The sequence below is a fragment of the Gekko japonicus genome, unplaced genomic scaffold, assembly GCF_001447785.1.
Source record: "Gekko japonicus isolate JY-2015 unplaced genomic scaffold, Gekko_japonicus_V1.1 scaffold207, whole genome shotgun sequence".
Lineage (NCBI taxonomy): Eukaryota > Metazoa > Chordata > Lepidosauria > Squamata > Gekkonidae > Gekko > Gekko japonicus.
This window is the reverse complement of record NW_015175363.1, coordinates 636791-661619: the sequence shown is the minus strand read 5'-3', so window position 1 is coordinate 661619 and position 24829 is coordinate 636791. Positions and strand designations below refer to the sequence as shown.

At 40.6% G+C, this 24829-nt stretch overlaps 1 protein-coding gene across 3 annotated transcripts in view; it reads right to left on the bottom strand.

Annotated features, from left to right (window-relative positions):
* Positions 1 to 24829, bottom strand: part of GBE1 (glucan (1,4-alpha-), branching enzyme 1) — a 249753-nt gene that overhangs the window by 172609 nt on the left and 52315 nt on the right. For all 3 annotated transcript variants that reach the window (XM_015425426.1, XM_015425427.1, XM_015425428.1), the window contains exons 2-3: positions 20941 to 21110; positions 4485 to 4600 (exon numbers count right to left, since the gene is read on the bottom strand). In XM_015425426.1, the coding sequence (XP_015280912.1) occupies positions 4485 to 4600; positions 20941 to 21110 (286 nt within the window). The remainder of the gene's footprint in view (positions 1 to 4484; positions 4601 to 20940; positions 21111 to 24829) is intronic.

The following is a 24829-nucleotide window of genomic DNA, read 5'->3' as shown; positions in this document are numbered from 1 at the left end:
GCATCCCACTTCTGTCAAAACAAAAGCGATTGTCTGCCACTTTGCAATGACCAACATTTCCAAAGCAGTGGAAGGCTAGAACTTTTGTTTTCTCCTCAATAGCAGGCTACAAAATGCAAACATCATTACTGTTTTCTACAACACTAATGCCTCAGAACCAGGAAGGACTCCTACATTGCTCTCTGTCCTTGTCATATCACAGTGACAAGAGGGTTCAGAGTAGGGTAGTTCTATTAAATCCAAAAATAGGTGATAGTTCAAGATTAATCATTAGTAGAAGATTACACAAAATATAGAATAATTCAAGCTGAACTTCAAGGGTAATTACTAACAATGAACCAAACTCATGTATAAGCTTTCTATAAAATCCTCTTTGATATCACAAGAAGATGGGGTAAATGCTAGTCACAGTAGCTTAGTTGTCTATAGACCCAAGGGGACACTTACCACTCAACTGATAAAAAATATGTTAATTAAATTAAGTTAATGTTCTGATAAAGTATGTGAGTAAATGGTATTCATTACAAGTACAAGTAAACTTCAAATACATTTTCATTGCAAATAATGTGAACCTATACACCTGCAATTTCTGTCCATGGAAATAGCTAGGCATGTACATTATGAAATTCCCAAACGAAACTTATACACAGAAATCTCTGGTTTGAGGTCATCACCATAATTTTTCAGAATGCTAACACAAATCCAGTGTTTTTCGTTATTATGAAACCTCCCTCCACAAACAATCTGTGTTCTTTTTCAGCTTTGGGTGCTGCTAGCCGGCTACAACATGCACTGGTGTTTTTTCTTTGAGTCTACTGATATTCTGGGCAATGGCATTTTCCCCTTCCAATCAGATCCTTGCAAGAGAGGAGCACAGAGTACTTTCAGCCAATCACCTGTGGAGAAAAGCCAGAGAGCCACAGGTCTTTTTCCCTCCCTCCCCTGTGGGATCAGAGCCATTTTGTTCTTTGCAAACACTATGGCCGGGAAAACAGAGACCTGGGGCAGCTGGTTCAGGGGCCCATAGAATTTGACCCTTGGCCCAATTCATTTGAAATGTGGAGATTCTTTAGTGGACAGGCAACACTGACTCTGCTACAACTCTGGTGTCATTGGGTTGAAAAACAGCCACTCCAGCCCCCCTGAAAATGTCCCCCATACAGAATAATGGCAGATCGGCAGGAAGGGACACAGGGAACTATGCAAAGGAAGCCACTTTCATTTTGTGAAAGGAAACAGACAACAAGGAAGAATGGCAAATGCACAGTTTTCAGTGGAAATGTTTTTTTAAAAAGTCAGTGTAACAGTAGGAAATGAATGTAGACAGGGTTGGGTTTTTTGCTTGTTTGTTTAAATGCTGTGGCCTGCCGGAGCTTGCATGCTAGGGCACCACTTGACCCACATTTCAGGTATCAGTAAAGAGATGTGCAGCTGTGCAGAGTCAGCTACTTCAGGATTCCGTAAAATCAGACCCCCTTCTTAAATCTGCTTGCAACTTATGGGGTCTTTAGATTAGAGGGAGGACTGTGTTCTCTAATTTGGTACCATTATCTTTCTAAACAGCTATCCCAGACCCTTATGTGCATTCCTCAACAAAAATATTGGGCCTGAACTCCAGAACCTGAAAAATCACAAGGATCTGAATACCAAACCAGTAATGTCCTACCTGTGAAAAGAAACAATCACAGTAACCCCCCATGCTTGGATCCAAAATTATAACATTTTTTCTTTTCAGCACATACCCCTAGCAATACCTTGACACCTTTCATGTTTCATGAGTAAGTGCATGTTTTCTAAAGCGTTTCTTCATATTTATGCATTTTCAAATCACTCTGCTGGGAAGCTTAATACACCATTTGTACTAGTTTGTAAAAGTTTTGACTGTGTGGATCACAACAAACTATGGCAGGTCCTTAAAGAGATCGGAGTACCAGACCATCTCACATGTCTCTTGAGAAACCTGTATAAGGGTCAAGAAGCAACAGTTAGAACCGGATATGGAACAACTGATTGGTTCAGCATAGGAAAAGGAGTACGACAAATGGTTCAGCATAGGAAAAGGAGTACGACAAGGATGTATATTGTCACCTTGCTTATTTAATATATATGCAGAGTACATCATGCGAAATGCTGGCCTGGATGAATCACAAGCGGGAATTAAGATTGCTGGGGAAAAGAGCAACAACCTCAGATATGCAGACGATACCACTCTAATGGCAGAAAGTGAAGAGGACCTAAAGAGCCTCTTGCTCAGGGTAAAAGAGGAGAGCGCAAAAGTGGGCTTGAAGCTCAACATCAAAAAAACTAAGATAATGGCATCCAGCCCCATCACTCCTTGGCAAATAGAAGGGGAAGTCATGGAAGTAGTGACAGACTTCACGTTCCTGGGATCCCAGATCACTGCAGACTGTGACAGCAGCCATGAAATTAAAAGACGCCTGCCCCTTGGGAGGAAAGCGATGGCGAACCTAAACAGCATGATAAAAAATACAGACATCACCCTGCCAACAAAAGTCCGCATGGTCAAAGCAATGGTATTCCCAGTAGTCATGTATGGCTGCGAGAGCTGGACTATAAGGAAGGCCGAGCGCCGAAGAATAGATTCTTTTGAACTATGGTGCTGGAGAAGACTCTTGAGAGTCCCTTGGACTGCAAGAAGGTCAAATCAGTCAATCCTAAAAGAAATCAACACTGACTGTTCCCTGGAAGGCCAGATAATGAAACTGAAGCTCAAGTACTTTGGCCACCAAAGGAGAAGGAAGCACTCACTGGAGAAGACCCTGATGCTGGGAAAGATTGAAGGTCAAAGAAGACGGGAACAGCAAAGGATGAGATGGTTAGACAGTGTCATAGATGCAACGAACATGAAATTGAGCCAACTTCAGAGGATGGCGGAAGACAGGAAGGCCTGGCGTGATCTGGTCCATGGGGTCGCGAAGAGTCGGACTCAACTGTGCGACTGAACAACAACAACTAGTTTGTTTGTACACAATGTTTAAGTTGAAATATAGCAAGCTCAAGTGTCACATAAATTCTTATCACTGTATTAACCCTCAGGTGTAACAGCAAAGCATAGTTTACTGCTACCAAGACTCACCTAGAAGGTAAATGGGCTAATGCAGTCTCTGTTTCCTCCCCTTGTAAATAATTGACTTTCTGTATACAAGATCAGCATCTAACATTGAATCTGATGTTGCAGAACTATAGCTGAGCTTGTCTGGCAAACCAGGATTCCACAAAATGGAATTAATAGGTTAGAATCCCAGTTTACAGGGAAAGTGCAAACTATTATATTGCCATACCAGCTATAAGAAAAAAGACCCCAAACGAATTACCTTCTTTTGAGAGGGGGACAAGAACAAGGCTCACACAAGCATGTGAATCTCTCTTTTTTTAAATAGCAACACGGTTGGTAACCTAGAGTTGAACATTACAGTTGGTTGTGTAGCAACATTGTTGGGGGACTTTATCATGGCATCTCAAACCCAGCAAGCTCTGCTTACATGTTCTGTACCTTGCATACACTTGCCACAGAAAGAACGGTTCTTTACAACAACAGGTTGGATCGAACGATGGCTTTCAACATGTACCAACTGCTCACAGGAAGTATGTTTTACACAGCACAGAGAATAGCTAGGTAAGAAAATCAAAACTACATCGAAAACTATTATTTTGATTGCAAAATCTCTAGAGCAAGTAGAAGCAAAGGAACTGCTATAGAACATGAACTCTAACACAAGTGTTTGTGGAATGGTGGTAGTGGCTATTTTCTATCTATTAATGTCTCTCAAGATTCAACCCCGAATTTACTCACTCACCAGCATATCTGCATGCATTTCTGTAACAAACTATCTTGATCTCTTTGTCAGTTCCCATCATTCTAAACATAAGCCATACATGCTACCCTTGGTTTTCAATCAACATTTACTAAAGCAGTGATTCTCAAACACTTTGAAACGTTTTTCTAAACTCACCTTTCAGGATCCACTTGCCTCTCTCCAAAAAATGCACATTAGTTACAATTAATAAGTTTAATTTGTTTTTCATTTTTAGCATTCAACAATTAATAGTATTATGGAGCAATAAAGCTGTATTCATGGCCATTCTGTGCATTATATATAGGGAGATGCATATTTGGCATCAAGCTTTTCAGTGCTGTCTTCTCAGCTCACCTAGTTCCACCTCATCCCTCCTTGACTCACAAGACAGCTGTGAAAGTCACAAACCACTTTTTCAGCTTTGATCAACAGTTTAAGAACTTACGTTTTGCTGAGAAAGTACTATTTGGCACAATCCCTTTTGTTTACTGCAGTGGCACAATACCTTTGTTTGACATTATTTTGATAAAAAAGTATGTAGGTGAAAAGAATAATCTGCCAGTCACCCTTGAACTATAAATTGGCACATCAAAGAATACCAGGAAAAATTCAATATCAGCTTTTGACAGACTACATAGAGCAAAAGTACAATTGTGAAACTTGTACCTTCAATTTTGATCCATGAGACACAGGATTAACTCCATCTGGTCCCGGAGGGATGAACAACTCCCATTTGCCAAAATCCATTTTCTTATATGGATGAGAAAATGGATTCCAATTATCTGAAATGTTTTTTAAAAATCAACATGTATTAAAATGCACATAAAACAGGAAGATGAATTTATACTGTTTTCTGGAATCAGTATAGCATAACACCAAGACTTCCACAACAGTGGAATTCTGAGGCAGAACACAATTCATAACTGTTTCAAGTGATGTAGTGAACAAAAACACCAAACTCAGTCCTCTACCTATCTAACTGGGAATGCAAGGATAATGCATCCCACACAAGGCAGCAAGGAAAAGAATCTTCTGCTGCAAATGCCTCTGCCCCACTCCTCCCCAAGCACACACCTATTGTGCAATAGTTCCAACAATTCTTTCTTTTTAACAGTTGCTAGCCTTATATGTTGGCGCTGCGGTGGCTCAAGTGGTTAAGATGCTGAACTGCAGGCTGTGGAAAGTCGGTAGTTCAACCGTTCAAGACCTGAGTTGCCACATGACGGGGTGAGCTCCTGTCTCTAGTTCCAGCTTCTGCCAACCTAGCAGTTCGAAAGCAAGAAATTGCAGGTAGATAAATAGGTACCACTTCAGTGGGAAGGTAAAAGCGTTCTGTGCACCTTGGTGTTTAGTCATGCCGGCCACATGACCACGGGAACGTCTTCAGACAGCGCTGGCTCTTCGGCTTTGAAACGGAGATGAGCACCGCAACCCTAGAGTCGGATTCGACTGGCTTTCGAGCAAGGGAACCTTTACCTTTACCTAGCCTTATATGTTGCACAGGATTAAATATATCCAGAGCAAAAAGGAGGACTAACTCTGGAGGTATGCTGACACGGCACCACTGTGATGTTGACAAGGTATCATACCACTATAATCCAATATGCATCTGGGAGTACAATGACATTCCTGGGTAACTACCAGCTATTCTTATCATAGAGACTGTTGTGTGTAACAGTCATTATGCTACTTGCCTTGTAGAATCAGAGCTCTACCAAGCAGTGCCAACTGAAACTGCAAACAGACGTTCGATATAATTTCTTACAAAGGGGTACATATTGGACCAGTTACTAAATTATGTTTCCCTGCAGCTTGATAGTCAAACTAGAAGATGACAGTCTGCCTTGGATTTTTAGAGCTAAATTACTGCATTGTGCTAAGAGAACCAGGGAAGTTGATCCTGGTATTGTTTCACTAATCCCACCCTCACGGTTATTGGCCTATTAGACCTAAAGTGCACTTGTTGATTAGGGAAAAAAAACATGCAGGGATAAAACCGTTAACCTATCTATTCTGAAGCAGTCCAAATCTGAATCAACCTGCCTCATGCAGAAGTTGTAATAAAACTTTTTTAAAGATGATTCAAAATCTACAATGTCAATTTAATCTAGTTTGACCTCCATTCTTCTGTTCTTGATCTCCCTGCTGACATTTCTGGCAGCTGGGATGCACTAGCAAAGGACATAGAAGGAAGGCTTCAGCCTGACTCACCAGGGTTTTTTTTCCAGCAGTAAAATAATGTATTAAGTAGATCATAATATAAATACTAACATTTTTAATGGGAAACAGAATATAGCATTGTTTACCTGGAGTATTTTAACCATTGTTTACCTGGAGTATTTTAACAGCTAAATATTCATCTAGTTACATTTTTCTTTCATACCAGTGCTAGGGTGGAGCTGTTTGTTTTAATGCAGGACACTTTAAAATGACTTTCTTTTAAAACTACTGGTGGCAACCCTTATAGAAGTTTTAATCCAGTCACTCCAAATAAAACCATTGAGTGGTATTGTATCTTAGGCTGGAATGACTTCCTGCAGCATAGGAAGCCTTCCCTCCAACTCAGCAGAAGAGCCACTTAAGGCTTAATGGAGTACTAGGATACAAGTCATTAACAGGAGCTATTAAAAATTCTACTTTCACTGAAACACATAGAATATGTGAGGGTCTCTTCATTCAATCCCAGACATCGAGTTGAGGAAAACTAATGTCTTGTCTTAAGAGGTTTATAACACATGCATAAAAGCTCATCAGTGTGGAGATCAGAGAACAAAGGTCAAAAGGCAAGCATAAAGAGAGCTTTGAGTAAGGTCTGCAAGAAAAAAAGGGGGGGGGAATGGTCCAGTGAAAGATGGAAGAACTACATCGGTGAGATTGTTTGCAGGAAGTCTTGTAATTCAGCCAAGCAGCTCCCAGTAGAGTCCTTACAACCAGTTTATTAAAACATGTCGAGATGATGAGATGCCACAATTTATACAAGGGGGCAGGGCAACGCCCATTGCTAGAATTTTTTTTATTGGACGGGGGCAAATGAATACAGTGGTGGTGAGCACATCATTATTTATTTACTTTATTATGAATGAGCTATGATGTACTGCAAAGTCTCTACAAGGGAACCTTCTACACAGAAGGTGAAACGATAATCCATTTTGTTTAAAACCATATATCCCCTTCCTTTATTTACACATGATGAACAGAGTCTTGTAAATGCATGAAGATCTCCACCCCCATATTGTTCCACTTCCACTTTCCTGGATTACAGTGTGCCAAATGGGAATTTCCGTTGTGTATTAAGCTCAAAGTGCACCAGAGAACTGACCTAGCTTGAACACCTAAACAATAGACTACCACGATCCTGAAAGGGACCTACTGAACAGTAGTTATCTTGTAAATAGCCTATCACCGGGAGTGTGTGTGTGTTGGGTGTGGTGTTTTGCATGCATTTAAGCAGGGCTCCAGTCCTGCTAGAGTTGTCTTAGAGTTTAGCTGAAATCACTAATAAACTAGGAGCTGATCACTCAATTCTTCTGAACCCAGTATATTTCACCCCCACACCAATGTATCACCATAAATTTTCTGTTTCTCTCTGAGCGTGTAGGGGAAGGGTGGCTTTTTTGCATCATGCAGATGGGAAGAGAAGCTGGGGAGGCTCCCCTCTACAGATATTGACTCCCTCCCCCCTTGTTGAGCCCAGTTAAATGAGAAGGCAAAATTGTCGCCAGCACCAATTCATTACCACCGTTTTACAGCAATTTTAAAATGCTGTGATGTCCCAATCCACTATGAGCTTGTGGTGCAAAACTCTTTTCTACCACCCCAAATGTTTTCAAGGGCCAAAACAGCTGCATAGGAACCAACACACACTGTAAATTTATCATAACCACTTGTGAAAGGCAGAATACAGAGGATGCTGATGCTGCCCTCTGATTCCAACCACCTTTGAACACTCCCCCATCCAGGCTAAAATAGAGCCAAAAAAACCTTTCTACCTTAATGTGCTACTGTGCTACAATGCTGCAGATCCAAGGAATCCATGACTGGCATGAGCTAGCAAGCTAAGGCGGGGAAAGGACTGTGTCACGTGTGTCAGAGAACAGCAGGAGCAACTACTTTGTGCAGGAAGCAAAGTGCAGAGGAAAAGCCTGGAAGGGAGGAGGGAGGAGGGAGGAAGGCTCTCTCCCTCATTGGCAAAGCCTGGGAGGGAGGGAAGCTAAGGGAAGGAAACACCCTCTCTCATTGGCAGAAGACTTGTGACAGATTTCACAACAACTCCTAGTACTGATTGGAGGGGTACGACAAATGATTGGTGAGGCCCTACCACTTTTTGCACCATCATGGCTACAGGCCTGGCCAGGGCATGCTATTAGAGCTTTCAGGTCTTAAACAGATTACCTCTCAGCTCTACCAACTCCGAAGGGAAGGATCTGAAATAATTCAGGTTTTAATTCTCTGTCCAGTGCTTGGGCCTACTCAGGGGTCATTTCGTAGAAAAAGAGGTGCAGGAGCTCATTAGCATAACTCATTAGCATAACATATTTGCATACGCCACACCCCCTGACATCACTGGAAGTGTGTCAGAAGGCAACACCCACCGCTCAGGCTCCACTGGACTGTTTTGGATTGCTACCTATTGGGGGGGGGGTGCAAATCTGTCCTTGCAGAGGAGGGAGAGCTTGTACCGGAATAAAACTTGGTCTTAAAGGTGCCACTGGACTGTTTGGGGCCGGGGGGGCTCTGCAACGTACCTGGCTGCTTCTTGCTCTGACTGAGGGCAGCTGGGAGCAGGGGGTGGGGCTTGTTGCATGTGCCCGCCCCCTGGGCTCTTTACTGCCGGAGCTCTGCTCCTGTGCGCTCCTGCAGGAAATGACCCCTGGGCCTACTGCAAGTCAGTGCTGGGGCCTACTGCCCAATGCCAACTTTCTCAGTTCCTCACAATGTTCATCTCCCAACTCAGCTATCACATTTAGAACTAGCTCCTGTACTAAGCCTATGTAACAAAAGCTTTCAAGGAAGGTTCACAAGCTGCTGCCCTATACTTAGCTATAGTCTTGATAGTATAAATTCTTATAGCAACACATTATTATTATTATTATTATTATTATTATTATTATTATTATTATTATTATTATTATTATTATTATTATTATTATTATTATTATTATTATTATTATTATTATTATTATTATTATTATTATTATTATTATTATTATTATTATTATTATTATTATTATTATTATTATTATTATTATTATTATTATTATTATTATTATTATTATTATTATTATTATTATTATTATTATTATTATTATTATTATTATTATTATTATTATTATTATTAATTATAGCAACAAAATGCAACAAAGTGTAATGACTTTCCTCCTATGTTTTTCCTGAATTTTATTTCTACATTCCAATGCCGTTTCTTTGAAGACAACATTATTTAAGGTCTGATATTGAGTAATTTCAATGGATAAACTGCATATGCAAGAAAGGAGTTGCACTACAATTCATGCTCCATAGTTTACATTCCTATACATCAAAACTAAAGTCTGCTGAATGGAAGGGACAAGAGTTTAGTGGAAGATTTTTGCATACCAAAAGCCCCAGGACCCAGTCCCTAGTGTATCAATTTAAAAGGATCATGTAGTAGGTAATAAGAAAGACCTATGTCCAAGACCCACAACCAGTCAGAGTAGACAATACTGTCATTGATAGACTAATGGCCTCAGCACAGAGCATCTTCATATATTCATTATGCCACTTGTGCAAAGGATGCTAAAAATACTTCCAAAGGGCAGTATCATGACTGACCATAATGTCTGCTTCATACTCCCTATACATTTTGGACCAATTTCATGGAGCTTTTCATGCCATTCATATTTCAGACAGACACCATACCAAGTCTTCATACGCCTGTACCTGAACCCCATATAAATGGTATATAATCACTGTGGCTACCCATAAGTGGTACTGCCACATGGATGCATTTTCAGTGGCTCCACAAGGTCAGCTTAATGTTGCCATCTATGAAGAGTATAGAAGCCTTTTATTACGAAGCAGTAAATTCTAAGATAGTTATTTTTTTTCCTTTAGTTCCTAAGTTACTAAGCAATAACACATGTAAATGACACTGAATATTTTATTTACCGAGAAGCTTTGCAGGACACCAAAATGTGAATACTGCCTCTCGTCTAAAAGTATCACATGACTAATTGCCTCATATCCATGGTTTGCTAAGCATCTAACACTCCTAATTGAGAAATAGTAATGTTTTCAATGTTCATTTGAGTTTGAAAATTGGAGGGGGGGAGGGATAATCAGAGGAACATTTGTCCACCACATGGTTGTCTGATACGTATTATTTGTACACTGACTTGAGCTCCTTGGAGGAAAGTCAGGATTACAAGGAGACAGCTAGACCAACCACAGAGCTTTTGTGATAAGGGGAGAACCATGGAGGAAGGATAGCATAAAAACAAATGAACAAAATGCAAAATAAAGCTCTATCCCTACTCCGCAGCTAAACATTCACTTCCTTCTTCTGCTTCCCCTAGCAGTCTGAAAGCTAAGCGCCATCTTTCTTTCTTCGCTCCTACCAGTCCTTTGTTAGGCAGGAAAGAAGAGAAACGACCTTTGTCCCAACCTGATCAAGAGCTATGCACTGCTTCATCTCAGTCTGTCAACAATGAAGTGATCACTAGGGTTGCCAAATGTCTTTTGGCCGGGAGCGGGGGGCTACCGGCCGGCGTCTGTGTCATGCGCGCGCGCGCCGCATGTGTGTCACCCGGAAGTGACATCGCACGCTGGGGGCGGGGCCATGCCATTTGAGGGGAAAACACTTCCGGGTGACGCGCACGCGGGGGTTTCCCCCAAGCCCGATTTTCATCCAGTCAAAAATCGGGCCGTCAAAGCGGGGGATTCCCCGCCCCCCGGCCCGATTTGGGAACCCTAGTGATCAGCTATTAGGAGAGCTGATGCCTCCGATTACAGTTGTCTATTATTTTGCCCATTATTTTGCTATTACTTAGACTTGTATATTGCCACCAGTGTTCCCTCTAGGCTGAGTTAGTGTGGGCTAGCTCACAGTTTTTTAGCCTCCAGCTCACAGATTTTTGTCTTAGCTCAGGAACGATGGCTCCAGAGCAAACTAATTTATGCAGTAGCCAAATCGCTTGCTCACAACTTTAATGCCAGTAGCTCATGTAGTAGAATATTTGCTCACAAGACTTCACAGCTTAGAGGGGGGGGCACAAAAGTATTAGGCAATAAGATGCCCTTGGTTAAAGGTGAAACCAAAAGGTCAGTCTAAACTATAACCACGGTTTCAATAAATAGAAAAGAAATTAGAGCCCACTAGCAGAATTAATACCTATATAGCTACAACAATTATAACCCACATGGTTAGCCACTAGCCATAATATTTAGAAATCACAACAAATAGAGTCTTGTCCACAAGAGACAAAAGCACAGCTCAATCACATGCTTGTATGATCCATTCATTCTTCCCTCTGTGTTTGGAAAGCCTTCAATCAAATTCAAATTCACTGTGGCATCTGCATTCCCAGAAATTTGAGTCAATTGCCCCCATAAATCTAGATTATGTCCTACAACTGCATTAAGTTGTGATAGTAGTTTCAAATTTGATTCAAGGCTTCCCAAACATGGTCATACATGAAGGGAAAGGAGAACAATAATAACAAGCTGTGTTCAGGCCCATTGTGGACAATTCTACTTGGCAGGGTATCTGAACAATACCAGAGTCCAGTAGAACTTTAAAGACTAACAAAATATGTGGAGGGGTATGAGCTTTTGTGAGTCACTGTTCACTTCTTCAGATATTGAGCAGTGACTCACAAAAGCTCATAGCCTGCCACATATATTGTTACTCTTTAAAGTGCTACTAGGCTCTTGCTCTTTTCTACTGCTACAGACAGACTAACACGGCTACCTATCTTGAACAAAACCAGTCTTGAAAAAAAAATGTTCTAAGGAATCTTTAAGGAATTATCTGTAATGTATATGAGTTTTATGATGTGTCTCTATGTAATGAATTTGTGTTTAAATGTATTTTAACTTTTTAATGTGAGCCGCCCTGAGCCTGCTTCGGTGGGAAGGGTGGGATACAAATCGAATTAAATAAAAATAGGCTTTGCATTACCAGATTGGTTGCTTTATTATAAAGCAGTAGCTCTGACATGGATAAAAGATTGGATTACTTGAGAAAATACAAGACTTTTGAAAATAGAAGGACGTGATCTTTTGTTAGGTTGGCATGCCTTCATATGATATGGGAAGGCAGATACCCACAAATATTTTAAACAACATTTTATTATAGCCTCTTTATTGAAGGTATGGGAAGAATCTAAAAATATTTTTTACACCAAGACTCCAAAATGGGTTGCTCCATTAGAAGCCTTTACAAATCCTAATTTACTTCAAGAAGAAACAATTCTAAGATATGAAGACTTATTAGATAGTAGAAATGAACTGAAACCAATAGAAACTTTAACATGCTGGCAAAAAACTCAAATTGAATCAAGATATAGCAAAGATAAGCCGACAGGCTTTTATGACAAAATATTAGAAATAGATAAGATATTTATGTATGCTGATGAGAAACTCATTAAGAAACTATATGTATTGCTTTTAGAAAATAAGACCCAAGACGGAGTTTTTAAAAATGTTATGATAAAGTAGGCACAAAACGTGGGTCATAGTATTGAGCTAGATCAATGGTCACAGGTGTGGGGGAAAATTTTCATATAAGGAAAATATGTATAAGATGTTCTATAAATTGTATATTACGCCTGATAAATTGGCTAAATTTGACCCTAAATGCTTGAATCTATGTTGGAAGTGTCAAAATGATGTTGGATCCTTTTACCATATGTGGTGGTTATGTGATAAAGCAAAAAAATACTGGGCCTGGATTCACGAAATTTTACAAAAGATTTAAAATGTTCTGTACCCTTTGTTCCAGAAATATTTTTGTTGAATATTTTACCTGAAAATTGTAAAAAAAAAAAATGACTCTTATCTTATACTGTATTTGACTGCAACTGCTACAATACTTTATGCTAAATATTGGAGAAGACCAGAAACACCTTCGAGAGAAGAAATTTTAAGCAAAACTTTGGAAATGGCAGAAATGGACAAACTAACTTTAATTTTGAAAGGACAACCAGAAACCACATTTAAAAATACATGGTCAAGATTTTATAAGTGGTTTGAAAACTATACGAAGTAAACAATATAGACATTTAAAACTTGTTAAGGATATATAAACTATAAACTTGATATATTTGCAAGTGCTATTCTTAATGATAGAAGATGAAATATATAAATGTATAATAATTTCAGCATGAGTTTGTCAAAGAAGAAATTAAAAGAAAGATCCCCCCGTATGTTTATGTTTTTAAAATAAAATAAATTATGAACAAAAAATTATTATTATTATTGATGATGACGATGACGACGACGACGACAACAACAACAACAACAACAACAACAACAACAATAATAACAATAATAATAATAATAATAATAATAATAATAATAATAATAATAATAATAAAATTCCTGTTCCACAAAACACTGTATTTCACAAAATGAAAACGTAACAACTTGCATTGATTTTCCTGATCAAAGAATCATGACATGGTAATGCCTCCAGTGATGCCAAAGGAATCCGGAACATACAATTGAATTATTTGTCATATGTAGGGTTGCCAGCCTCCAGGTGGGGCCTGGAGATCTGATTTTACAACTGTTCTCCAGCTGACAGAGATCAGCTCCCCTGGAGAAAATGGCTGCTTTGAATGGTGGACTCCATGACTTTGTACCGTGCTGAAGCCTCTCCCGTCCCCAAACCCTGCCCTCTCCTGGATCCACCCCCAAAGTCTTCCAGGTATTTTCCAACCCAGACCTGGCAACCCTAGCCATATGGTACAGGGCTTTCAGATGAATTGCAAAGAAATTCCTGAATTCTGTATAAAGTGCAAAATACACTATCCTTTCATTCTAAAGTACCTACAATCTATTAGATAAGGTACTAAACTAAAATAGATGACAATTTCTTCCCACTGCAATAAAAATGAAGGTGAAAGTGATCTAACATTAATTAAAGACATCAATAGCAGTGTGGTTTTTAAATCTTAGGGGTTTAAAACCCATTTTCTCATGGGAAACACTGCTAAATCCATCTGAAATGAACACCATTTTTCCATTCCCTTGGTTTTTTTATTCTATTATCTTCCCCTTGAGAATTAATCCATTTCTTTGATGATAAATAAGACATATAGTGCAAATTACTTCTTCTTTTTTTCATTCGGAAAACCAAAAGAAGGTTCATTTCCAATACTTTCCCAAAACTTACCAACAAGTTTTATTAGAATTTGAAAACAGCTATGTTTATTTGATGAAGAGATATATATAATATTTTTAAGACCACTGGCAAGCTTTGCATAAGCAGAACCTGCCAGAATCCCCTCTTCTACACACGCTATTGAAGGTATGAAACCATGCTCTCTTTTGCCCCTGGTCAGCCTAGAGGGAAAGGAAGACTAGCATATGCAATTGGAAAAAAGTCTACACATATACAATGCTGCAGGTTAGGATTAAAGTTAAGCCTCACATCAGAAAGCTGAGAACTAATGGGCTATAAAGTATACAGTATAAAGATAGAGTGCATAAAGATCAGTGTTATACTCTGGGGTCTTTTCGTAGAAAAAGAGCTGCAGGAGCTACTAGGCTATTAGCATAATAACTAATTAGCATATGCCACACCCATTGACATCACTGGAAGGGGAAGCAAAAGGGGGAAGCATCTTCAAAAGCCTCCCCTTCCCTTCCCCAGCCAGCCTGCGGGGGGTGGGAAGCGAAGAGAGAAGGGGTTTAAACTAGAGTTGGGCTGCAGAAGGAGGAAAGAGGGAAGGAAAGAGAGAGAGAGTAGAGAGAAGAAAAGAAGGAAGGAAAGAGGGAAAGAAAGAGAAGGAAAGAAGGAAGAAAAGAAGGAAAGAAGGAAGAAAAGAAGGAAAGAAGGGATAAAAAGAGAGAAGGAAAGAGAGAAGGAAAGAAAAAGGGAAAGAAAGAGAGAAGGGAAGAAGGAGGGAAACAGGAAAAGGAGAGAAGGAAAGGAGGGAATGATAGAAAGAGAGAAGGAAAGAAGGAAAAGAGAAAGGAAGGAAGGAAGAAAAGGAAAGAGAGAAAGAAAGAAAAGGAAAGGAGGAAAAGAAAGAGGGCAAAGAGATGGTGGGGAAGGCTCTCCCATCCCACCCCCATCAATCCCCCGCCATCCCAACGGATCCCTCACGCGGAGCCCTCACTTATCGCAGCGCTCCAGCATGGGCCCCAGGAGCCCAGCGACGAGCCTCCTCATGCCTCCCCGGGGCTGCAGCGCTCAAGCGCGGGCCCCAGGACACAGACCACGGGCCTCCTCATGCCTCCCTGGGGCCGCAGCACTCCAGCGTGGGTCTTGGGAGGCTGGCGATGGGTCTCCTCATGCCTCCCCGGGGCCGCAGCGCTCCAGCACAGACCCCAGGAAGCCAACGACGGGCCTCCTCAGGTTTCCCTGGGGCTGCAGCGCTCCAGCGTGCGCCCCAGGAGGCCGGCGACGGGCCGCAGCCTGGGGAGCTGAGGGCGAGGCTTGCTGCCACCGCTATTTGTGCTAGATCCTGGGCTGCCGGAGCAGCGCTCCAGCGCACTCTGGCCCCAAAAGACCCCTGGTTATACTAAATCCTGTGTCCTTTTAAAGCATGTGATGGTAAACAGTTTCTCTCTTGGTAACCTCTGTGCAAGACAAACATAACTTACATTACCAAAGTAAAGGACAGAGCGTAATCAACCAGAGACCAGACTTTATCTTCAGGCAACAGGGCTGTAGAAGTGGTACAATTCTTCCATCTATAAAGAATGAAACCTCCTGCACTTCTAGTTTCCATTTGCTGTAAAACCAAGACATGTTGGCATCCACAGCAGTGGGTGCACCTCTAACAGTTTAAAATGTGACTAGCACTTGACTCAACATCTGTTCAGATAACAACAGTATCACCAGCACCATCACAAACAATAATATATTTTGTTTTAAATCATGATGGACACCGTAAATGAATTTCATCCAAAATGCATTTTTGGCCCCTGGACATTTTTGAAAATGCTATGCTCTTTTTGCAAACCAAATTAATCAAGATGCTAAATAAGATCACCTGAATTAGAATATGTCAACCAGCTACTGAATGAAAACAAATACACACCAGGTTCTTACAGCCATTGTAACTCCACCATATATTTATTTTACATATCTAACTTTAGCTACCAACACCGTAGCTTTGCTCTTACTTTGTTAAGCTTTACAATGTTGACCTTTCATGATCAGAGGGTATCATAAAGAGTTATACTTCTATTCTATATGCATTTGATTATTTTATTTATGCCCCATCTTCCTTACCCAATGGTGACCAAAAGCAGCGTACCAAGCTCTCCCCTGCTCCGTTTTATCCTCGCAACAACCCTGTGAGGTAGATTAGGCTGAGTGTGTGTGACTAGCCTAAGAATTATCCTGCAAGCTTCCATGGCAGAATGAGGATTTGAACTGAGGTCTCTCAGACCCTAGTCTGACACTCTAGCCCTGTTCACAAGTTCCATTGAGCACATACTCAATTCATGTACAGTGTCCACTTTATTTTTTCTTTATACATGTGTTAAGTAATCATATTACATTCAACATACATACAACCAAATGTGTGATTCAAACCACTCATTCATCCAGGTACTGGTCCTCAGCTTTATTTGTAAAGTGAACACACATTAGCTCTTTTTTTACCAATAGAGGAACACAGGTACATGCAGGATGTATATCTGTTCACTGGAACTTGTGAACAGAGCTACTGTGTCATACAGTTCAGGATTCCCCACATGAACTTCTGCTCAATTTCATTCCCTCACTGGATCATCCTTACATTTGCAGTTCTTTTCTTTGTTTATCTCAACATTCACTTATTTGACATTTAAAAACCCCAATCTACCTTTACTGCCCAATTATTGTTCATCCACTTTCAACCTCCTTTTTGCTGATTTTCGGAGGATTGTTTTAGAGATGTAAAATTTCTAGGACCTTTGAAACCATGGAACCCCCCCCCCAAATGGGGGGGGGGGACAAACAAATAGAAATTGGGGTGAGAGGATGAAATATAAACCATACTTTCTTTCCTAGCAAATATAAACTTATTTGACTGATTTAGCAATATAAAATGCATTGTACTTAGGGCTGCCAAATCCCCCCGGGGGGCGGAAAATCCCCCGCCCCAGAGGCCCGTTCCCAGACGCCGGGGAATCGGGCCCCGTGGGGAACCCCGCCCCGACGTACGTGTCACAGGGCAGTGACATCATGACGCTGGGCACGCTGGGGGCGGGGCCACGGCCATACAAGGGAACTCTATGGTTTTATGGGTCTATGGTTTTCCCTTGTATAGTCATAGCCCCGCCCCCAGCGTGCCCGGCATCATGACGTCATTGCCCTGTGATGCGAATGCAGTGCGCGCATGCAAAGCGCGCGCGCGCACGCCAGGATCCCCCAGGAGTCCCCCGCCCGCGAGGTAAGTCACAGTTGGCAACCCTAATTGTACTATCTGGTATATTTATGAAATTCAAAACTATGATTCTTCAGTTTCCATAAGAAAATCGCAAGTATACCCAATATTTGACAAAGAGTTCTAAACTGCTGCACCCTGCGCAACCATAGCACATGTCCTATTTTAAAAAAAGATGAAGGTAGAAAACAAATTCTGTAGTAAACCAAGAAAAGGGTATTATTTCAACAGAAACACTCATACAGTCACAATAGGTAGGATTATCAGCTTTTTTGGATATTAAGTTAAACTTTATAGCATTGAAAACACCGAACTCTTTCATAATATGATTTCATTAAATAAATTATAGACTATTATTTATTATGGAAATTATTTACATTTAAACAAAAGAAATTCTCAAAATTGTTTTATACGTCTACAGTGTATATTGGAATTATCATTACTGATAACGGCAAATCATTTAAAATAAAATTGTCATACAACATCTTCAGACTAAAATCTTGTGTTTCATTTCACTCATCCCAAAGGGGGGGTTCTGGGTTGTTTGGGGGCCAATATCTAGAATTTACTTCTGTCTGCTTTTCCATGGAAGATTTTGTGGAGAAGACAGAACTACAGATATTCAGCCCCAACTTAATACAAATGTAACTTACTGAAATACAAAAATATGAAGATACAGTTTCTTTACATCAGGGGTTCTTAATGTGCGGTTCACAGGGATCCATAAACTTGGATGGGTTATTTTCACTAACCTCTAATTGAAATTTAGCATTTCTTTCCATTATGAATGTAGGCAACAAACCATAGTAGTATTAGCAGTACCTGTGATTTTTTTTGTCACGAACAGAAATCAGATATTTTCATAAATAAAATTTAACTTGAGTATATTTTAAATGTATTGCCTTGTTATTTAATGTGTCAATAAAGAAGCACATATATTACTGTATCACAAATTTGGGTTTTTTAATATTTTGATTGTCTCTCAGTATAATTGGTTTCCTTTGTAATCCTATGCATTTTATTTTATGCACCTAAAAACAGTATTCTGAGAAGGGGTCTATAGTCTTCACTAGAATGCCAAAGGGGTCCATAGCATAAAGATTAAGAACCCCTGTTTTACATACTGAATATACTGTTTCACAGTGGAAAGAACAGCACTAACTGCCAGACTACTTTAGGCTTTAAAAGATGTTACTTTTTCCACCCTTTTCCTAATCTTTTAGATTATATGATAATTTCTGCCTACCTGTAACTTCCAAATAAAGCTGAAAGACTGCAAATGTGAACCATCAACCAGTATGTGTCATACTAGACCATGACACTAAACAGTGCACTTCCTCATGAACCAGCTAGAGACAGAGCAAGATCCTGACTTGCCTAAGAAACCTCTAAACCCTCTTTGACAAACAGCAATTAAATAGTTTTTCCCCCTCTTCTCCTCCCCCTTCTTTTTCCTGATGCAGTTTCCGAGGGTCCTGATTGGCCATTGCTGGGTCTGCCTCTAAACCACCAGGGTATAAATGTATAAATAAATCCTCTCCTCCAGCACAGACCCCCTTGGATATCAGGGTCCCCTTTTGTTTTGGATGTAGTTGTTATAATAAAGTAAAGGTTCCCTTGCTCGAAAGCCAGTTGAGTCCGACTCTAGGGCTGCGGTGCTCATCTCCGTTTCAAAGCCGAAGAGCCAGCGCTGTCCGAAGACGTTTCCGTGGTCATGTGGCCAGCATGACTAAGCACCAAGGCGCACGGAACGCTTTTACCTTCCCACCGAAGTGGTACCTATTTATCTACTTGCAATTTCTTGCTTTCAAACTGCTAGGTTGGCAGGAGCTGGAGCTAGAGACGGGAGCCCACTCCATCATGCGGCAACTCGGGTCTCGAACTGCTGAACTACTGACCTTCCACAGCCTGCAGTTCAGCGTTGCAGTTGTTATAATAGGCATCCCCTTTTAGAGCCTAAGTCCAGGAGATCGGAAACTCAGGAAGTCTTATAAAGGCAACTGGGTTCAGGCATAATATTGGAAAATCCCCGGAAAGAAGAAGATGGGTGTGCTAGAATTAAAAAACTGATTAAATGTAACCCCACAACCCCCCCACCCCGGCTCAGATGCATGGTATATCTTGTTCAAGGACAAAAAACCTTTCAGTGCTAAGAACATCACCCAATATCCTGTCACACCCCAGAAGGATACTTTATCAAGGCAATGTGAACCATTTCCAAGGATAGGCAGCTGGGCAATCCTTAAGTATCGCTAATCCAATCCAGCAATTGATAAAGGCATCCTAACATCTGAGCCACATCAAAAGGATATTTAAATCCATCATTCACTCCCAGTTCTTTGTCAATATGCTAAAACTGTCCTACCATCACCCCACCTTAGAATGTCAGGTATTTCCCTACTAATCTTCCCGCTCAATTTTGACAGCAATTATTTATGAACTGCCCAGTCAAAATCAAACGTCATATCTTGGACCGATCATGTTCCTGGAAAGTGGGTTCCCATGTCTAGCTGTGGGACCCTTCCCCACCAAAAGACCACCCCAACTCTATGGAAAGAGCGCCAGTTTCTCCCACTACTTGGATCCTTTTGCAAACACTTTGCAGGCTTCCCTTTTCCTCTTTGACACCCTGCTCCTTGAACTTCTACTGTATCTACCCCTGGAACTCTCCAGACCACAAGGCCTGAATTTAAGGTTGTGTGTCCCTTCCCTAAACCTCCCAGCTTGTTCCCTTCTACTTTAATAAGTGCAACCTCTTGCTGGTGCGTGTGTTTGAGTGCTCAGGCAATCAGTTCTCAGGTGCACAGTGTAGGTTCTTTACATTTTTATTCTTCTTACTTTATTTTGTGTACAATAAAGGTATTCGTTTGTGTTTACAATCACTCTCAATCTCTTCATAATTTTATTTTAGGGTACCCCTACTGAGATCCACCCTGGTATACACATACTTAGGCTGCGATCACACACACAAAATAATCCACTTTCAATCCACATTCAATGCACTTTCAAATTGGATTTTCCCAGTTCACACAGTAAAAATCCAATTGGAAAGTGCACTGAAAGTGGATTATTTTGTGTGTGTGATCACAGCCTTACAAGGTCCTGTGTTATTCCTTTCTGGAACCCTTTTTAAAGCTAATTGCCCCATCTCTAGGTCCAGTTTGGGTAATATTAACCTCCCCCCACCAACCAGCTGATCAATGCCAGGAGGAGTAATCCTGGAAAATGGGGGATCCCTCAGCCCCAGCAGGGGCCTGGCAACCATGTCTATGCTAGGTACAAGAATGCTCCAGATACTATTTTTAACTTTAGAGGGCATTCTTCATTCAAGCCTCTCTCTCTCAGTGCATAACCATAATACTAAACAGGATGTTAAGATTACAGTGAATTCCCAGCTACTCAGAAGTTTGCACTTAGATTTGTCATTTATCTAAAGGAATAAAAATGTATAAGTAGAATGATAAAAACAGAGTGAACTTGCAGATGCAGCAATAATTAAGTAATAAGACTTAATTCATATGTTGAATGATACTTACTGAAGTCACCAGTGAGAAAAACTGCTTCTGCCCCAGGAGCCCATTCCTTACAGTAGAGCCCTCCATCCACAAACCTATGGATGCCAAAAGTCTGGTAACTCCTTGTGAACTTGTCAAGGCCACCTTCATTGTCTTCAACGTTCTTCAAAATGCGGTGAAAGACAGTATACCTTTGAACATAAGAACACATTTAAGAAAAATATTACTGAATAATACCTTAATTAAGAACTCCACCTTTATACCCAGGGTCCAAAAAATGTAATCTAGTAAATTCCAAGTACCTGAAGGAAATCAGATATCAGAACAAGACTTTAATTATTCTTACACAACTCTATTACAATATGCATATTCTAGTTAATTCCTTGCATAACCAAGCGCTTACTAGCAATAAGGTTTTACCAAAAAAAATTAAAGCAAATAAGTTCACTGAAAGTTAGCCATTTCTGGGATATTTCAGTCAGTGCAGCACTAACTTTTCCTCAGTCTACAAGCTTCAAATGTCTCTTGAATGAATTTCGTTTTAACTGCTATGCAGGATTCCATTGATACAAAAACTCCAGAAAGTGAGTCATATCATTCTGCTAAAAGAAACGGGCCTCAAAACATTCTTAAAGAAAAAATTTTCTTCATAAAACAAAAGCTAAGGCATGGCATTTCTATTGTAAGATACTCAGTTCCATCTAGTTTAAAAGGGTCATTTGTTCAAAGGAAACATCAATCACAGTGACAACTAAGATATTACACCTAGGGGAAAATGCCACTTCTGGGAAGCAGTCTCAGGTTTATTTAAAGCTCAGGTAAAGAAAGAGTCACTTTATACATCACATTAAGAGGCTCCTTAGATCCCATTTATTGGTTATTTCAATTGATTATATTATCTTTTACTTGCAAGGTTAAGCCTCCCCCATAGCTTTTGTTTCGGAAACAAAAATTTACCTCGCAGCCAATAAAAATAATGTCAGAAGAAGAAAAGCCTCAGATTAGCAGAGATGTTCATATAATTCTCTTTTTCCACAAACAGAGACCCCAGCATTACATCTGGGAAATTTGTTCATGGGTATTGTGCATCAAAATTGTTGGATGATTTCTGTAACCTCTACCGTCAGTTTCGCTTATTATGCATAACACAGCAAAGCACAATCTCTTTCTTACAAGAGCCTCCAAATATAAAGTTGCCTTCTCAACAAATATATACGACAGCTGATGGAATTTTAAAGCTTGTTACAATTTCATTCGAATGCATAAAATATGTTGAACAAGAGGGATGTGGGAGAAACATGGAGCAAGATAGCAATTTACACCCCCCCCCCCCCCAATCGGCCTGTGTTTGCAAAGTAAGAAGGTATATGGAAGGGAACATCCTCTGCTCCCACAGCATATTGTCAGCTTGCTTTTCACTACCACTAAAATAAATGTAACCCTGTGGGTTTGGACCTCTGTTGGATTTAGGGAAGAAAGACTATTTTGTCCCTGAGAGGAAGCCGTAAGAGACTCCTGAGATGGGAAAAGGAGAGTCCTAAGGAGAGAGAGTTCTGAGGAATAAAAGGAGAGAAGCCCTCTGGGTTCAGGTACAGAGAACCTGAAAAGAAGCCCCGAGAGAGTTGCAGCCTCCAGAGATATGCAGCAACACAAAAAGTACCAAGGGCAGCACCACCGCCACCACAGAGAGCCATCCGAGCCACAGTAGATTGAGTATGAAAGACTTTCCAAAGTCCTTAGAGAGACAGTAAAAACCTCTAACCACCCCTTTGGTTCTGGCTTTATGTTGCTTTGTTTTGATTTTCCATCCCTCTTTGTTAAATTAAATGCTACTTGTATTTTAAATTCTACATGTGAATACTTATAGGTAGGGCTGCCATGTCCCTCCCAGCAACTAGTGGGGGGTACTTACAAGAAGTACAGGGAAGGCCTAGGCCTGCGCTGCAGTGACATCAATGACATCACTTCCAGCATACACTGGAAGTGACATCATTGTGTTCCAGCAATGTGGAGAGGCACTGATATTTGGACAAGAACTCTATGGTAGAAGCCATTTTTACCATAGAGTTTTTGCCCAAATTAACTGAGTGTCCTACATCATTGTAACATGATGATATCACTCTCAGTGTGTGCTGAAAGTGACACCACCCTAGGCCTCCCAGCGCTGCCAGTAAGTCCCCCCACTGGCCAGTTGATTGGCAGTGGGGGCCTGGCAGCCGTAGTTATGGGTGACTGGAGGGGTACCAAAGTTCTGTTTGATTGCCCCATTAGGAATTGGAGGCCAGTGGGTAGAGACACCACTGTTTTCTTGTCACAGCCCCCCCCCCATGACCAACCCAAGACCCTTTTTTTCCCCCCCTCAAATGGGGTTGGTGAAAGAAACTGGGGTTATATATAAATGTAAATTACATGGATGAGAGAGATTTTCAGGTGGGTAGCCCTGTTGGTCTGCAGTAGAAAAGCAAGGTTCGAGTCCAGTAGCACCTTAAAGAACAGCAAGATCTCCAGGGGATAAGCTTTCAGTAGTCAAAGGTCCCTTTCTCAAATACTATAGATGAGAGGAGTATATTTGAATCTAGTGAGGCAGGAACTGCTGACTAGACTTTACAAAAATTTAAAGGTGGTGGGTGCAGATTTTTCAGGCCATAATATATTCATTTATTTTATTTGATATTAAGACTTGATCTTACTAGTATCCTCTGGGAAATGTATGGAGGCTCATAGCTGGAAAGAAGCAGCTACTCATGAAGACCACTCACTAGAAATACAATAGCCAGAAAAAGTCCATTCAAACATTTTGCAGAAGAACATACTCCTGAAATAATTGCCCAATGAATTGTTCTAAGTGGCTACATTGGTTTTCTTGCTGAAAATTACAAAAAAAGCATCTTCCCTCTGCTCAGCTTAAACATACCACCTTCTAAATTTTTATTAACTATTGCAATCCCTTGGGGCCTATAGGGCTTTTAAAAGCAGACTCATCTTTCCAGTCACCATGTATACCCAGAACTAAATAAAAACTGTAGAAGAGCAAATAAACCAGTACCTTTATATTGGTAGAATGACTAGCACACTGGTGTACATTATTATTAATTTGTAAGGGGAGTACACATCTACACAGCTATGTTTATGTTCAGATTTTAGTAACTTCTGTTGGCTCAACAGTTCACTTAAGTTTCATTTTTGATTACTTGTATGGTATATGAAAACTTGCAAGCTGCTCACATAAACCATTTTAATAAAAAAAGTAAATAACAGAGGATGCATTTCACTCAAAGTGGATTACATTTAAATACCTACCCTTACATAAAGAATCTATGCAGGGGTCTTTTTGTAGAAAAAGAGCTGCAGGAGCTCATTAGCATAACTCATTAGCATATACCACACTCCCTGATATCACCGGAAGTGTGTCATAAGGCCACACCCCCTGACATCACTGGAAGTGTGTCATAAGGCCACACCCCCTGACATCACCGGAAGTGTGTCAGAAGGCCACACCCCCTGACATAAGCCTTCTGGAGGGGTCCCCATTTGGAAGAAAAGCAGGGTTATCCATGTGCACAGATAGACAGAGAGACAGAGGAAGAGACAAGGGACTGTGCTTTGCAGTAAAAGCCAGAAGCCTCCTTTAAATAAAATCTACCTCTGAGCCTTTGGCCTAAGACAACTGTAGATCTGCCTTCCCGATATCAATGTCAGTAGCAACAAAACAAACAGTTGGTACCCAGATATGTAGAAGCTATGAAATAGCTGACTGATATTGCCTCTTTATTTCTGGCACCACAGTCAAAGGATAGATTTGTCTATGTAACAGTTTGGATCAACTGTTGTGCAGCATTTCTAGGCTAGATGTTGCAACAGAAAGATTAGAAGAGCACAGCAGATCTGATAGTTCTGAATAGATTACTGG